This window comes from Ciconia boyciana, chromosome 1 (assembly GCF_034638445.1).
Source record: "Ciconia boyciana chromosome 1, ASM3463844v1, whole genome shotgun sequence".
NCBI lineage: Eukaryota > Metazoa > Chordata > Aves > Ciconiiformes > Ciconiidae > Ciconia > Ciconia boyciana.
In genome coordinates this window covers 95,151,169-95,169,247 of record NC_132934.1, presented here as the reverse complement: position 1 = coordinate 95,169,247, position 18,079 = coordinate 95,151,169, and the positions used below count along the sequence as shown (strand labels likewise).

At 43.9% G+C, this 18,079-nt stretch overlaps 1 protein-coding gene across 1 annotated transcript in view; it reads right to left on the bottom strand.

Annotated features, from left to right (window-relative positions):
- Nucleotides 1–7,978, bottom strand: part of ADGRG7 (adhesion G protein-coupled receptor G7) — a 28,417-nt gene extending 20,439 nt beyond the window's left edge. Inside the window, exons 1-2 of the mRNA XM_072851998.1 lie at nucleotides 7,870–7,978; nucleotides 3,363–3,470 (exon numbers count right to left, since the gene is read on the bottom strand). Of these exons, the coding sequence (XP_072708099.1) occupies nucleotides 3,363–3,470; nucleotides 7,870–7,978 (217 nt within the window). The remainder of the gene's footprint in view (nucleotides 1–3,362; nucleotides 3,471–7,869) is intronic.
- Nucleotides 7,979–18,079: the final 10,101 nt, after the last annotated feature.

The following is an 18,079-nucleotide window of genomic DNA, read 5'->3' as shown; positions in this document are numbered from 1 at the left end:
TTAGCTCTGCCCTCAGCCTCCTCTGCACCACAGTGAACAAGCCCAGCTCCCTCAAACGCTCCCTGTAGACCACCTGCCCTCGGCCCCTCACCGTCCTCACAGCATCCTGCTGGACCCTCTCCAGTTTCTCCAAGTCTTTTTACCCTGGGGTGCAGGGGGCAAGACTAAGCACATATTTCCCAGTGGGGCCTCACCAGTGCCAGGAAGGGGAGGGTAATAATGTCCGTCAACCTGTGTCCCTCCATGTAGCACAGCTGCTCTGCCTTGTTTAGTTACCTTGCTGCCTTGTTACCTTAGTTTAGTTACCTTGTTTAGTAACCAAGCTGCCTTGCCTGGTTACCAACGAGCACATGCTGTTGGCTCATATTGAACTTGGCATCCACTGTCACTCCCAGGTACTTTCCAGCAGGGCTGCTCCTCAGCCAGCAAGTTCTTAGTCTGTACCAATGTCCCTGGCACGGAGATCGGCACTTGTCCTTGTTGGACACTGAGGTTTCTGTTGGCACGATCCTCAGGTTTCTCAAGGTTCTTCTGCATTGAAGCTCTGCCATTAACTGTGTCAACAATACCTCTGCCCCACCCCAAGTTTAGTATTGCCTGCAGATTTGCTGAGAGGGCATGAGTGTCATCATTCAGGTCTTTGATGAAGGCATTAAACGATACTGGCCCTAGTATTGACCAGCAGGTTACTCGAGTCACTGATCGCTACCCTTTAAGCTTGGCTGTTGAGTGTATTTTCAACCCAGCTAACGGTTCATTCACCCAACCCATACATCTTCATCTACCAAACAAGAATGCTGAAGGAGATGGTGTCAAAGGCATCTCTAAAATCAAGGTATATTACATTTGTTGCTCTTCTGTTGTCTACATAGCCAGTTATTTTATACAGAAAGCAGTCAGGTTGGTCAGACATGATTTGCCCTTTGTAAATCCATGCTGTTCCTGATTATCTCCTTGTCTTTCACATGCATGGAAATAGACTCCAAGAGGATGTGCTCCATAATACTTCTAGGGCCTGAGATAAGCCTGACTGGCTTATGGTTCCCCCATGGTTCCTTCTTGCCTTTCTTAAAGGTGGGCATAATGTTGGCCTTTTTTCAGTTCTCTGTGGCCTCCCTTGATCACCATAGGTGACAGATAGCAGCCCCACAGTGACATCGGCCAGGTCTTTCAGCAGTCTTGAATGAATTCTGTCTAGACCCATAGATTTGAATACTTTTGTGGTGACCCTGCCTTCCTTCTGAGAGATGAAAGCCAGGAATGAGTTGCTACATTCATGCATGAATGTATATGCATTCATACATGAGTACCTATTCAAGCTTTATTTTTTGTCTTTCTAGTAATTCAAGCCTTGATCTGAAAGTGTTTTGGGCTGGTTTATATATGTATCTATACTACTTGGTTGTGGACTTACAAAAGAGAGTCCATCTGAGATAAAATTGTTTGGTGCTTTTTTCCGCACCGATGCAAATCTCAAATTATTGCAAATATTCTGACTTCAGTAGAATGCTCCAGATTTAAAAAAAAACCCAAAGAAACCACAAGTAGGAAGAAAACCAGGCCCTTTGTCATGGTCTGTGAAGGAAAGTAACCATGACATAATGTACAGAAGGAATGAAGTACGAGCCAAGTGGAAATTTTCCATCACTATTGGAACAAAAGTAACTGGTTTACAAAAGCTGTCTACCCTATATGCCCTGCTCTCTCCTGCTGGCAATAAACCAGATCACCTCCTCTATACCCCCAACAGCCGACTGCACTTCCTTCCAGCTTCCCCAACTCCTTTAGCACTATGTTCCCACACTCTTTATGCCCCATCATGCCTCAGCTCCCCCCACCTCTGTGTCCTACATCCATCTTTAGATTCCCAATACATAAAATATACATCTTTATTTTGTTAGCTGGTGGAGAGGAGACAAATGTCATGGGTAGTTTAGACCTATGCATCTTAGTGCCTAGACTGGGATTGACTGGCCATGTGGCCCCCACCTCCTCACTGCTGGCGTAAGTCTCCTTGCTTTTTTCTCAGTGAGATATTTACAGGGTTGGTCTTCTGTACCCAAATAGTGATATGTGCAAAACTCAGAAGCTCAAGACCTTTAACACCTGTAATCATCTAGTGAATTTAGTTGAATCTGGTCAGCAAGTTAAAGTTGCCAAGAAGGTGGAACAACAGACAGCTGGGCAGTATAAACATTCCTCGGGAAAACAGAGTAAAATTCATATTTTGTAAATGCAATAATGTTTGTTATTATTTCAAGTTAATGATGCCTGTCCAAACATTCTTACCTCATGTATTTTAATAACTAGAGTTATTAAAATCTATTCTTTAAGGCAATTCACAGCAAATCAAATACAGAATACCAGAGGAGTGAACATAGGGAATTACAGAGTCATCATAATGGTTTGTTTCCAGTGCTGAAATCTCAGCCATGATTATTTTATTTAAGCCAACTTCTCTGAAACATTTTGCCCAAATGTTCCAATCCATCATGAAGCCATGCAATCTGTCATTGTCTGTTGGATGTGCTACCCATCCCATCATATGGGAAATTACGTGGGAGACCTGAAGTTTCCATCTACCTAGCAGTCTTCACCAAGAATATTTTCCTGGATAAGCTGCAGATCTTTCGACGTCCTTCTGACCAAACGTGGTAATTTGACAAACATGTCATTTGACAAAGGCGCAGCTGACACATGACGGCATATCTGTGTGTCACACTGGCCACAGTGTGGGTCATTGGCTTGGAAAGCGTGAGCTGGGGATCTTACCAACTCTGGAGATACTGTGGCTAGGTGGGCTGGCACCCTCCCAGCATCGGCTGGGAGTACCCACTCCAGTTACAGCAGTGCAGAGATGCCGTGCTGTGGCAGAGGGGACTGAAATGGGAGTCAACCAGGCCAGTGCTATGCCAGGCATAGGAAATTTGACTCATCCAAAACCAGTGCCAGTGGCAGCAGGAGCTGAGGACAGGCATTGTCCTGCAGGGTGCCAAGCTGGATGGTGTCCCTTAAACACTGGCAGATCCAGACACGGCAATAGTGGCCACTGAGGTCTGCATCAGATTTTCAAGTCACTGTGATCTTCAAACAGAGGAATTCAAACAGAGGCCAAATTGGCTAGAAACAGGCCACAGACTTGTGAAACCTGTAATTTCTTCCCCAGATATATTACTCATTTGAAAGAGCAACAGAAGTGGGTGAACGTTATGGCCTCACCTAGCAAGAAGAGCCACTTCACTGCTTGTGGATCCGACCCTGCTGAGCAGGTCTCGGAGGCGGGGAGAAGACCAGGGGCCTCCCAAAGCAGAGGGATTCCCAGAAATGATGCCAGCTGCCCATGCTGCCTGGCTTGTACTGACCTATCTCACAAAGAGATCCCACCCACTCCTCTGGGCACACGCAGGCTCCATCCCGACAGACACCACCGTTGAGGCAGAAGCACGGATGTACCACCGATTCTGTAGTGTCTGTGTAAATAAAGAATCAATATATATATATATATTCATTAATACGTATGTAAAGACACGTATCTATCTAATTTGATTAAGGAAATAAACAAACATGATTTATTTGAAGCTTCAGCTAAAAATACTCAACTAACAAACATATGTGACCCACAGTCTCGCCCATGTACTCAGTCACTGGTCCCTCCTTGCCCTTAAAACCAATGGCATGAATGTGGGGTCAAAGCTCTCAAACATGAATTTGCATTCCCACAACGATGCAAGTGGAAACAGTTTTGTGCAGCTGCTGGATGAGCAGGAGTGATGGTGTGAGACTCCAGGCTGCCAAATGCTCAAGGTGTTGAACGCGTGTGTCGCGGTTTAGCCCCAGCCGGCAGCTAAGCACCATGCAGCTGCTCGCTCACTCCACCCCAGTGGGATGGGGGAGAGAATCAGAAGAGCAAAAGTAAGAAAATTCATGGGTTGAGATAAGAACAGTTTAATAATTGGAACAAAATAATAGTAATAATAATAATGAATTGTAATGAGAAGGAAAACAACAAGAGAGAGAGAGGAACAAAACCCAAGGGAGGGAAAAAGAAAAAAAATAAAAATAATTTTAAAAAAAATTATACAACCACTCACCACCTGCCGACCGACGCCCAGCCAGTCCCCGAGCAGTGATTGCTACCCCCTGGCCAACTCCCCCAGTTTATATACTGGGCATGACATCGTATGGTATGGAATAGCCCTTTGGCCAGTTGGGGTCAGCTGTCCTGGCTGTGCCCCCTCCCATTTCTTGTGCACCTGGCAGAGCATGGGAAGCTGAAAAAGTCCTTGACTGGTGTAAACCCCGCTTAGCAACAGCCAAAACATCAGCGTGTTATCAATATTATTCTCATACTAAAATCCAAAACACAGCACTATACCAGCTACTAGGAAGAAAATTAACTCTATCCCAGCCGAAACCAGGACACCGTGAAAAGCCCCAATTGCTTCTGCAGGATTTCACAGGAGCAAGAAGGCAAAACAGGGCCACAGATTCCCAGTGCTGAGGGACCCGGAACGGTAACAAGGACATGGATAGTCACACATCCAAGAATCAGACAGAGATACTCTGATTTAAGACAGGCATTATAGGATAAAGCAGATAAAAAGCCATGCCCCAATCTCAGCCATGGCCTCTATCCACGCTCTAGGACGGGTGCCGATTCTTATTCTGTCTTTTGGCAGAAATAGTGGGTTTTGTTCAAAGTAGTCATTGCACAGGCTGCCGCAGCTTCAGGAAACAAAAAAGCATGGTATAAGCAATAGCAGAGAAATTGCAGATCTTAAAAATTTCTGAATCAAGCTCTGAAAATCTTCAGGTTTCTTAAAAAAGAGACCGGCAAATCTTGAAAGGCTAAGGGGTATTCAGCAGAAATTGCAACAGGGAAGGGGTGATGGACCTCAGGCTCTGAAAGATGGGTCCAAGACCTGGGGGGCTTCCTCACAGTCAATCTCACCCAGTCCCTAAGTGCAGGATGGAGTTGGAATCCCTTCCCATAAGGTTCATGGTGGAAATTGTGCACCTGTGCATTGGGTGCAGTGTATGCCTTGCAATAATGCAGAAAACTGGAGCTGAGGACTGCCATTGAGGACTGCAATCTGACATTTTAGTGCCTGTGTTTTGAGACGCTGACAAATAGAGTAAAGCCAGAAAATTCAAAAGTAAACAGTGCTGTCAGGAACACATATGCAATTGTATATTTCTAATGTTCTCACTGAACGAAAAAGATTGCCTAACTTCTTACTCTTTAATGGGATTCGTATAACTGGAAGATTATTGCAAACTATAGGGGATGTGCCACGTGGCGGGGGTAATTCTGTTCTTGGCATGCGTTGCTCAGCTTTTGCTCATGTTGTTGCTATTTAGCATTTGTGTTTCAGGCTGTCTCAGCTGCATTACAGCCAGATGTCTATGATGATAGTGGAATAACATCTATGTGTCGCTAGGTAATGTCTCTGCTAGCCATCAGCTTTTCAAAACACATTGTCTCTCCTTTGGAAATCTTACAGAAAGGAAAGGAAAACTCCTCCAGCAATTGAGATCTGGATGGCCCAAGCTAAGCAGCTGCAGAGAACGGCTATATCTGGGGGAGCTGAGTGCCTGGTTGGGCAGCTGTTGCCCCATTGCCCAGCAGCGCTGGCTCACCTGCCAGGCACATGCATGTGGCACATGGGGCCATGTGGCACATGGGGCCATGTGGCGGAGGAGTGACACCGGGGCTCAGCCACTTGCTTTGGATTGGGAGCCTGGGAACCCACAAAATACTGGGGAACCTGCAGCACAGCTCCAAGCCTCTGTGTTGCTTGGTGAACGTGTGCCCGAAGCAGCCAGGCAGAAGGTGACACAGCAGGGTAATCTGGCACAGAGGGTCAGGAAACCAGGGAGGGAGCGGTGCTGCCCTGCAAATGCACAGGCACTGGGCTGCCTGCTAAGGAGCAGGGCAGGGGGGCGGCTGGGGCAGCCTCAGGTGGGAGCAGTGGTGGCCATGCTTCCCCAGCCGGGCTAGGGTGTCGGGGTCTGGCTTTGGCACTGTTAGTCACAGGCTGCGAAAGGAGTGTAAGGAAAGGGAAAGGTGGAAAGGAAGATGGGGCTGACACGCCTTTGAAAGCAGTAAAACAGAAAAGCACGAAGCTGCGGGGTAAAAGGTCCAGCGTTTACCCCTGGAAGTGCAGACACAGATGCTACACAGCCCGTGGAGCAAAGAGCAGGTGCCAGCAAACAGCATCGGCCTTGCCTTTGCCTTCCCCAAGAGTCCCTCTGTAACAGCAGCATGATGGTCGTGGCATCTGTTAATGCTAGTTGAAACTGTGGCTCTATTTAGTGCTTCCTGCTAACCTTTCTTAGCCTACTGTTCAAGGTGTCATGTACCATTGTAAAGCGGGGGGGTTTTTTTGCAGAGGGAAATCTGTCTTTCACAAATATGAATTCCCGAGCTGACTAATGCAGTCATAGCTACCCCACATGCAGTAAAACTCATCAGGCTCCAGTAATTGTGGCACTGGCTTAAAATTATGGGGTTCTTCTGGTTTTATTTTAAGATTCAGAAAACATCTTCTTTTTATTTGTCTTTGGCTTTTAAGTTTTGCAGACATTAATCATCTCAAGAATCACATTGATTTTGACCGTATATATTTTTAAACTAAAACTAAAAGATTCTTGCATAATACTGTGTCGTCGTGAACTGTTGGGGTTTTTTTAATCAAACATTGTGGGGACTGTTAATGCTGACACTTGTGGTTAAAGTTTGAATAAAGAAGAAACACTACCACTATGCACAACAAGCAATGCATCAGATGGGCATGGAGGTATTCTCCGTCCCTGAAGTAGCTGCAGTTTATATCCAGTTCCTAGCAGCTCATTTGCCTGCAGTTGTGTAAATCCCAGGCATAAGCAGAGGTATCCCCAGGTTGCACTGAGAGTTAACTCCCATCTCATCTGGGTTTAGCTCCATCAAGTCAAACAAAGTGCTGGGCATATACTTATGTTAGCAAAGGCAGATTATTACTGACATATGTTAAATAATTGCTGTTTACTTATGTGCCATTTCTTGGGCTGGAGTATGTTCCCTCCCTACAAACATCTGATAAACCTGTTGAAGTAAATATATCCTAATGTATCCTCATAGAAACTTTTCCCTAGGCTTCTTGGTCTCCAATCATATCTGACTCCCTGCTGGACAAGCACCCAGGAGTATCTGATTCTTTCTATGAATTCTGAATATAGGTCCATGCATAATTTTGTATCATGTCAATATAGTGAGTATTTTGCTGACAGGAAACACTGACTAGTTTTCTGCTCCAAGTTTGTGCACAGAAGTGTCTTACGAGGGTGCAGTGACCTGATTTTCAGGTATAGAATATGCAAACCAATATCTCCGATATTCTTTCAACAAACTTTTCTATAATGCAAGTTGTATTGAAAACATGAACAGGTGCTATACAGCATGTTTTGCTGATATGCATGCAAACATATAAACATATGTAAAGCTAAATATTTCCTCTTTAAAGCATAATTTACTAGACTAGCTAGAGGTTTATTTTTGTCTTTTGAAAAATAAATCAGATTTCTACTGGAACAGTGAGAAAATTTCAAGACATTTCTCAAAGCTCTATCGGAGGAATCACATACAGTGTAAACATGTTATAAGGAAAATACTCCAGAGATTGTTTGCCATCCTATTCTGTTTTACAGCAGAATGCAAAGTTTGGGGTACTTCTTTAAACATCAGTGTAAGAAGAAAAACATTTCCACCTAAGAAGCATACAGCGTGGATGTAATAATGTTTATCAGCAATCATGTTTAAATACTTAAGGAAAGGAAAAAAGCCCAAATAGCTCACATAGAGCTCAAATGGGCTAGAATTATATTTCTTACCTGTTTTAAACCTGAGGACAAGCTGCCAAATACACAGTGCCCAAAGGGTCACAGTCACTACACAACAGGTAATTCCAACCAATATTCTGTCCCAGTGGAGTGAAGGCATGTTGTGGTGCAGACTGTCTGCTCTGCTATAAAATGGTATTGTACATTCATAACCTTGTGATGGATAAACCATTAACTACTTGTCTACTGCTAAAACTTTAACCTTTTCTGTTCCACTTAGGAAAAAAAAAGTTTTGGTGGAGAAGTAGCACACCATTATTTCTATCATTTTCTACCCAACAAAACATTTCACTTATCAAGGCATTAAATGTCATGTCTTCTGTTTGCTATAGGAAAATGTCCCAGCTCAGACACTCAGCTACATTTATCCTGATAAGGACTAGAGCCTGTTATTTGAGTGCACGGCATGGCTCAGAGCCATGCCAGCGAACCTGTCTTCCCTCCAAGCAAGGCATTCCCGTATATATATATATATCTATCTCTATATATATCCTCCTGGGAACTGACTCTGGTCCTCACACTAGACCTGCACATGTTCTGGGGGGTGCTGGCTGGCGTGGGCCAAAACCATGGCAGGCAGCGTGCTAGCACCTGAGGGATGAGTCCTGTTATGTGGCCTCATTTTGTTTGCTAGCACAGCCATAACCGCCGGGCTCTGCAGCGAGGAGGGCAGGCAGGACCCAGGGAGGAGGCTGTGGAAGGGTGAGAAGAAGGTCTCTCCTCTGCAGCAACATTCCTCTTGTGCTGAGAGGAGGTGGAAATGCTGACTGTATTAGGACTGGCCTAGATCAGGCACTTGGCACGCACTTTCAGGAGAGTAAATGGCATTTCCATACTACATAATTTGGACAGGCAATGCAGAGCCTTGTTGCATCCCCTCTGTGCATCTCTGCCATTAAATATGGTCACGCAGTAGGCACTGGCACAGCTGGGGATAAAATCTATGTTTTCAGATTCCCAGGACATCTGATTCATCCAGAAAGGAGTGGGGAAGAAAAAGAAAACAGGTAAAAGGCACAAGTAAAATGTGAAGCGGAAAGAAAAGTTACCCCACCAGAACTGCCAAAATCAGCATCTTCTTCTAGCTAGACATGCTAGCATGTCTCCCACTGACAAATTAAAAGCTGAGGGATGAATATCACACTCAAAGTGAAGAGGCAAATAGAGCTATTTAAAGAACTAATTGGAATAAACACTGTCTTTTTTATCATCAGTGATCAGTGGATTAATCCCCTGGGTGTGAGTAGGAACAGTACCTTGCTTTTACATGGTGTTCTTCATTAGTGAGGAAAGGAGTTTTGTTTGGCTTTTTTAATTGCCAAAGCACTTCCATCTCAGTTTTAGAAACAGGGCTCAAAAAACTGATGTGATATGCCAAGGATGTACAGAAATCCAGTCAAAAAAAGGGCTCAGGTCTCTTGGGATGTGGCCCAATGGTCTAGCCACTAGATACTACTGCTACTGCTAGTGCTACTGCTACTGCTAGATACTACTGTTTCTTTAACACCTTACAGATTATTAAGATGTTTTTTCCTCTTATCAAGAAAAAAGATGAGTAAGATAAGATATGCATTTAATCTCCTTGGTGGCAATCTGCAGAATACTCATAAAAATACTCATATTCAAAAAATTGATACGGAAAGTACCAAACATCTAATTTTTAGTGATTGAGACACTCTGTATGGAGGAAAGTACCTAAGGACATAGGAAAAACTGAGGAAATGCTGAAATAATTAAGATTACATTTATAAATGGGAGCTCCAGAATTGTTAATATGCTTATTCAGACAGCCAAATGTCTTAACAATCTGCTCGCAGAGGTTTTAGTTAAGGACAGGCTGTGATGCCACACCAGTTACTAGTACTGGGACAAACCTCCAGGACGGACAGGGCTGTTTGCTGTCCCTCTGGGCACAGCTCTGTCCAGCTGGGGATCTGTCTGCCCGTCTGCGGTAGCCGTTGGGTAACAAGTGTGTCTCTTGTCCTAGATCTTTCCTCTCTCCGTGTTATTCTCATTAGCACAGAAAACAGAGAAGGGAAAAGATCCTCGGTGCTGGGATCAGCACAGGGACATGAGGAGGGCGTGGGGGCCATGGCACGCAGCCGATGGGTGGGAGGGAGTCCGAGGGTGGGAGGAAACAGCCGTCTCCCTGGCACAGAGGGGACATTTGAGCCTTTTAACTCAATAAAACGTCAAACTGCAAATCCCCCCCAAAGGGGTTGCATGGGCACTGGCAGGCTTTCTTCATCAGAGGGGCAGAAATGGGGCTCTGTGGGGCAGGGCAGCAGAGGTGCCCCCTTTGCCCAGTGAGAGCAGCCGTGGGTGGAAGCTGGGTGCCACAGCTCCAAGGGTGGCCCCAGCATGCATCCCACTGCCCGGCCATCCCGTGGGCTAGGAAGCATTGGCAGAGTCGGCCAGGCAAGCCCTGGCAGCCTGACAGCAGCGTGGCCCAGCTATCTCACTGCTGTTGAACTGTGAACAACTGCAATGCGCCGCTGGAGAGAAACATTTCCTCCTTGTCCTACTCACAAAGAATGTTTGGTACCCTTGCACATGTTAATTACTTTACAGCCTCTTGCCATAAGCAGTTAAATGTTTGCTTTTTTGGGGTCAGAAGGGACAAGAGTTTAAAACTGGGTCTAAGAGACACACAGGAAGGTGCCTGTTCCCTGCGCAGGACTTGTACAGAGCAAAGCAGAACCAAGCGTGATTCGGACAGACTGGATCTTGCAGATGGGGAGTCACAGAATAGTTCAGCAACGTTAAGTTAAGCTACATGCAATATAGCACCAAGTCTGAGGTTTGCAGTATGTTAAAAGCATACCCAGCTTCTGAAGCACAGGTCTGGGTCCTTTGCTAGTAGAAATGCTGTGAGATGATAGCAGGGACTTTGCATACTTGCAGAGATTTTTAAATGACAAAGTAGGAAAGAAATAAGAATTAATTCTCGTGGTTACTGACATTGCCCTTTCTGTTCAATAGAAATAACATCCCTGCTTCATTCCTTTACATAGCTAACATCATCATGGACGTCTTTGAGCAGCATGTTGTGTTTAGATACATAAACCACTGTGAGTCCAAAACCTTGGATTGCAAGGCCAGGTTTGCAAATGGAAGACAGTTTGTCAACTGGAAAGTGGAAGTAGGATTGTGAGCAAAAAAAGACTGGGAACTCCTAACTTCACATGAATATTTTATATAAACCTTAAAGAAAAAAAAATGGCATAAGGAACCAGATGGCAAAACCAAAACAAATCAATAAATACATCCTAAAGGAGTACACTTTTATTTATGAAAATATTAAACCATGTTTATATGATAGAATAGTCAAACTGAAAGGAAACCTTATTACTTGCAAATTTGTATATGTGATGCAGCTGTGGGGAGGCAAAATCATTCTTGAGTGACTAGATATGTTTCTTCTGCTTTCTTCCATTTCTTTTAAGTCTTAATTAGAGCCAGATGTTTCTTATTTCCTTTCTTTTTTGTTTTCAAGCCTGAATAAAGTGCGGTGCCAGCAGTAAACAACATCTTTGACATTTTTTTATGTGCATCTTACTTTTTTATGCATCTGGCTGAGTTGGAGTCACAAACCAGTAAAATTCCAGCAAAGCAGTGCAAGCTTTCACTCCTGCTGTCATTTCCATCAGGAGCGGGAAATCAGCATTACTGCTTCTGGGGCTGCCACACAGGAGCCATAAAAATCCCAGAGTGTGTCTGAGAACCTTGTCCCTGGTAAATAACACTGGAGGCAGACTGGAATGCCATATACCATGAATGCAGCTTCCCCTCCCTTAGTCTTAGAGTGTTGGGAGTGATTTCTAGTTGCTTAATTGCTATTCAGTTGTGTAGATCTGCAGTCCATTTTCCATTTCTTCTCTCTCCTCCTTAGGGAGGCAATGGCTGGTAACCACAGTATGTAGACGTAACCATTTCTGCTCCAATTTCATGCCCTTACTGTGACATTGACCTCTTAGGTACCATCCCCTGCAGAACATTTTGTCATTAAATGGCAGTGGTCTATATGCGAGAGCTTTCTTTCTGAATCAAATTGCCAAGTATGCTGTAGTATTTATAATTATGTTTTTCAACTACTTTTAAAATGTATTTTCATTCTAAGAAGTGTATGAAATATAGAAATCCATGAACTGCAGCAATTACATAGCAAGGTGTTAGAAATTACTGTTCTGAAAAAGTCATCCGAGGACTAGTTATGCCTTATTTGAAAAATATTAGGCTTTTTACTCCAACATATTTTGAGCAAGCACATATTTTACCTAGAATAGATTTTAAAGGCAAGTGCCCAGCAGCGTTCCAGTTGTCATTCTCCCTTTTAACAGATGTGCTGTTGTTGCGCAGTCCTTGGGAGTCAGGCTTGCTTCCACTACTGCACATGCTAAAGGGCTTTTTGGATAAAAAACTATTCTGTTTTCTTCCACCGCCTTCTGTACCAGTAACTCCTTCCCCAACTGCTGTAGATCAGAGGAACTGAACCATGTGGGAGGAGGGCATTAAGGTACCAGATACACCGAAGTTTTCTAGTGCTTCAGTTTTAAGGATTAATGAACCTGTAGGATTGAAATTCCTTGCTGCCAAATTTACTTTAGTTCAAGCTAGCTTTAGATACAAGGGAAAAAAGTATTTATTTGCAGAATATAAAACAAATATCACAGTTACTAAGCTTTACAGAGACGCAGATAATGTAAATGAGAGAAAGCCACATTTAACCCATTTATCCTCATGATAAAACTTTAATGGGTTCCTTCCCTCCTGTCAAACTCCTCACCTTACCCATGTGTGTGCCTCTATCGGTGGTGCCAAAGGAGTAGACCTCTACAACACAACCATTCCACGCTACATTTTGGGACTCTAGTTTTGTCCCAGGGACGCAGATGCCCATTAGTGCTTGGAGCACGAGGCGCAATGCTGGAGAGCACCATCGAACTTCATTTCCTGTGAAGGGACTCCAGCTCCCACACTCTGAGTCCTCTCCATGGTGCAAACCTTGGCGCTTAAGTTAGGACGAGCGGGTGGTGTCCAAAGCACTCTCTTGATCCAGACTAAAATGCTAGTGTAGGTGCACCTGGTAGTGTGGTCGGGGACCCAGGAGCAGCCTTGCCTTTAAGCTGCCAGCTCCGGAGATGCTCTTTTTCCCCCAGGACATCTTGTTCTCTGGTTGTCCAGGGGGTGGTTTCAATGTCTTTTTCTTTGGGCTACTGACTCCGCAGCCCACTGACGACATTGAGTGAGCCCTCTTGGCCTCAGGCAACGCCATCCCAAGACCAGGCTCACCATACAGGGTATGAGTGCCTCCCTCCATGCCTGACCCCAACAGCAATGCAGCCATGAGGGTCCCGAGTCATCCCCATGGGTGGAAACACCTTTCCATTCTGAGCCAAGCTTCTGCCACACACTGAAGCTGGTCTGTTTTACACAGACCCAATGCCAAAATGTGCATTTTACATGATTGCCCGAATGGGATGGGGCATGCAGCCTGTCACCCGCTTTTCCTTGAGGTCGACCATGAGAGTAAGCAGTCACGCTGGCGCCGTGGTTGGAGATAGCTGATCCCAGCCCCAACCCCAGGGAACAGGGTGACATTGGTACATTTGATTTTCTAATGCAAACTGGTTGATTCCCCAATTGGTTTATTTAAAGCTACTTCTAGATTTTTAAAGTTTCTGACTGGTAGTTTTCAGAAGACTTATGTGACTCTTTCAGATTTGTGAGCAACCAGATGAAATGGGAAATTAGGAAGTGCTGACTTTCTCTCCCTTAGCTGGTCCTGGAGAAATTTAGAAGTTTTCTTATGTACAGGTAAATGCATCCCACCTAAAGTTCTCCATAGTTGACAAAAATCTACTCTCTGTCAAATATGTAGCAAAGTGGTATCAAATCCATGGAATGATGACAGCAAGCCATGGGACTCTAATCTTTAATGAATAATTAATTTATCCCCAAAATGCAGTCTGAGAGTGGCCAAAATTATTTGTTACTTTTTGTCAGGTATGGTCCCTAGTTTTAATTTTAGAAACTGGTGAAAAATATGAAAAGGACAAAATCTGTAATTGCCAACATTTCTTCAAGTATCTCAGTTTTTTCTTTCTGAATGCATTTTCATCTTACATCAGAAAAAAGGTTTTTGTTTTTTCTTTAGAGGAAAAAGGGAGAAAAGTCAAATAAAATCCTAAATATTTTTATTATTAAGCTTGCCAAAATAGAAAGATCCCATTCATGCAGCTCTGTTTACTTGACTTGCTGGCTGCTCCATCATGTATGACACAGGAGAGCAGATCCAAATCTGGGACCTCCTTTGTCCTTAGCATTTGACTTTTGTGGATCTGTGAAGCTCTACTGCCCAGACCTCAAAAAGAGTTGTTTTCACCTGTGTTGTAAATGACAATTAAATAGTAGAATCAAGGGAATTTGACAAGGCAGCACTGACCTTTCCTGAATTCGAGTGCAACTCGTTCAAACGTCTGGGTGGGCTATGAGAGTAACATGTCTATCCCACCCCATCCTGCCCCATAAATGGTTATATTTTTTTCCCCTGAAAACATGACAGACATCTTATATGAATAAATCAATTTTATTTAAATAAAATTACAGGCATATCTTATCTATTATAAACTACCATATAGTTTTTCAAAGGCACTGATAGATATTTAACAATAATTTAAATTTTCTTGAGAGCAGCTACCTTTTTCTGAGTGGTGTTTGTAAACTTGTCAGACTTCCCTCCACTCATTCAACTCAAGCAAAATCTGTTGCTAGTGAAATGCCGAAGGTTGTACCTTTTTCATCGTAATAGGTACCTTACTGTTCCTAGGCATCTCTTTTGAACAATGCTTGAGAAGAACAGGTCAGGTGTTCTGTGTAGCAAAAACCCACTCTGAAAGGGGGTGTTTCTTTCCTTTGCGGCACCAAAAATACATCAGGCACAAAACCCCACTATGACACTCACTCTGCATGTACTGTAAGTATTAAAAATTAAATCCAAGAGACTACTGTTTCTTTGAGGCTTCAGGACCTGTTTTTCCTTGCATTTCTTCAAGCTTAATAATGCAATGGCACCTCCTCTTATGTGAAGAGAGAGTTTTTGTAAGAAGCCTGCCCTACAGTTCTGTGTCACAGACTGCCTTAGCCTCCAGATTGGGCTTCTTTAAAGGCATCTTTGCTAAGCATGGTTGCACCAAAACCAGCAGATGAGTCTGATGGGCTTATTTGTCCAGTTCTCTGATCGTTTATGGGAGATTCACAGCAGGGAGACAGAGGCAGATACAGGTGATACGTCTCAGCAGGCTGAGTCCTGCTCAGGTTTTCTCCCAAGAAAACACACAGGCCTACAGCCACTGCTGGGCTAATGCCCGGGCGTGGGTAAGGACACAGCCAGAGCCACCAGGCTGAGGCAGTCACAGGAGGAACCGCAGCAGGCAGCCACTCTTCTGGCCATCATGTTTGAGTACTGGCACTTTTTGTTTTTGAAAAAGCATTTTTTTCAAAAGAAGAGTTTGCTAAGCACCCTCCGTGTTCACAGCTCACTCATGTTACTGTATCCCATCAGTATTATACAGAATCACTTTGTCAACTGATTTTGGCTTACCACGACAGACTTTTGTAATAGCCCCCAAGTTCTCTTTGATATATAACCATCGTCTTCACTGCCCAGCACTGCAGAAGCTTTATATCCCAACCATGCTAACAGGAAAAAAATTCTGCCCTTTAAAAAAATCCCAACAATTTAGAGACAAGAGTGATGTGGCGCAGTGAAGGTAAGATTATAGCTGGGTGTGATGACACGCTGCATTTGGCCAATGTATCCCTGCTGCAATTAACAGGCAAGCTCCTCAGCAAAGCCGTGGATCTTCCTTCTGGCTTATGCCAACAGAAAATCTGATTTTAATGGAACCACAGTAATGAAACTCAAGTCTTAGATTTGCAGAGTGGAGTAAATATCAATTAATTCAGAGTTTACAGTGAGGCCACTGCAAAGCTGAGACATGGAGCTACAAAAATGCCATACCGATACCTAGCTTACAAGAACGTCCTGAGACAGACTTCATTAAAGTTTGCCAAAATCTCCAAGGCCTTCAGAGAAAGGCACTGAAGAAGGGCAAATAATTATTAAGAAAAGTGGTGATCTTTGGCTATGCATCTGCAGTTTCCCATTTTACATTTCTAAACATAGAAATGTCTGTGAGCCAACTATTCTTGCTTTCCAAAGTAGATCCATCTGCATAATCTGATACCTGGTTACAAGTGTCACTTCATGATACTTGGCAAAGATCTAAAATAATTTTTAAAAATTACCAACTGAAGTCTTCTAAGAAGACATATCAAAGCTCAGCCAGTTTATCATGCTTTTCTTCCTGATTAGGTTATCCCTTTAGTTCAGAGATACAGCACCTTAATATTTGTACAGTATTAAATATAATTTATCAAGAAAAGCAGTGAAGAAACTTGCATTGTTCCTGCCTATGAGAAGCAAAGTACTTTCTGAAGATCTCCTTCACAATAAACGACCTCACTGATTTTGGAGAGGCATTGATAAGCCTGGCCATCTAAAATGCAGCATAAACAGCATGTGCAGCTAAGGAAGGTGCTCCTTGAAAAAGAGAAGGTAAAAAGTGGGTCCTAAAAATTAAGTGAATGTGTATGTTGCATTGAAGGAGAAATAGCTTTAGGAAAAGCCTTTAATTTTTTTTCTGAGTCCTGGGATCCGTTCGAGCTACAAACTATTTTATTGCCTATGTTTTTAAGCAACCAGCTTACGGCAATTAATAATTTTATGCTACTCATTTTTCTGATTCACACTGAAAAAAATGTAGGGGAAACTCAAAAGCTGAGGGACCAGATCCTACAGCTCCTGTTCATCTACCAGATTCCAGCTCTGCATTCCCTTAGGAGCACCTGAGGGAATATTCGAATAATAGAAGGAACACACTTCTGCAGCACCAAACCCGACGCACTGGTACTATTTGAACAGAATTTGTTGTCCTGCACTAGCCTGTTTCTGAAAATAATTAGAAAATAATATTTTTAGAAGGCGTTCTAAAGGGAAGGGCTGTTTTCAGAATGATCGCCTTACGACTGACGGATATGTAAAACGGCCTGTGGCCACCAGCATGCATCCTGGGCTCAGTCCTCTGGAAAGCAGAGCATACGTGCAGTGGCGCAGCAAGTGCTCCCTCCTGCCCAGCTGCCCGGGCAAGTCTTTCAAAAGATGAGTTAGAGCCAGAGCGCTGCTTCAGAAGTCCACCCCGTAGGGGCAGTGTGCTTATATACATAATTTTCCGATGTCTTTTGCCACGTATCAGTTATTTCCCTTTTGCTGAGGTTGGAGCGCATCCCAAGCAACACTGAGCACTTGGGAGGGCACCTTGTTTTTCACTGGATCAAGACTTCAGTTTTAGTGGAGGAAATAAATACAATTTAAAAAAAATATTTTTTTAAGTCACTCACTGCTGTGGGTAGCTGGGCATGGAGCTACTATGAAGGCAACATCTGCCCTCCCACAGCTCACCATGCAGCACTGTGCAGGCTGCCTGGCGCTTGCAGGGGCGACACAGGGAAAAGGATGCAAATCTGTCTCATCCTGCCCGCAGATCAGCACTACCCGCTCCTGACCCAGGTGCTGGGTCCAGTCGCATGTCTGCTACGAACCCTGCTGAAATTCCACCAAATTCCACTGAAGGAAAAGGAAATAACTTTGGGAAAGAAACTGGCTTTGTGGCCGGGCACTGCCCCACTGGACACCCTCAGCTTTCTGGAAAAGAAGTTGCTCCAGGCACTGAGGGAAAGAAGAGTCACTTCACTGCCTGTCAAAGTCAAATGATAGCAAAGAGGCAGGACTATCTAGGCATGAGAATGAATAACTGCAGTGGCTTTTGATCATCATACACCTCTTTGGTCCTCCTACCAAGCTTAGTAGTGTCTCTGCGGGAGTGAACACACTACACACTCTTCAAGGAAATGCTGAATGCGTTTGCAGTGAGTAGTTCTTTCCATTTAACATAAAGCCACAAGCAGAGACACGAAGGTGTTATACAAGACAGCAGCAAGACTCTGATTTTTTTATCTTGTTCTACTGTTTTCCAGGTCTCCACAGTTATTTATGCACAGTTACTTGCAGGGCAACAAACACTCTTATTTGGACACCCTAATTAGGGAAACTTAACAGTCCATTCAGCAGCAGCTGGAA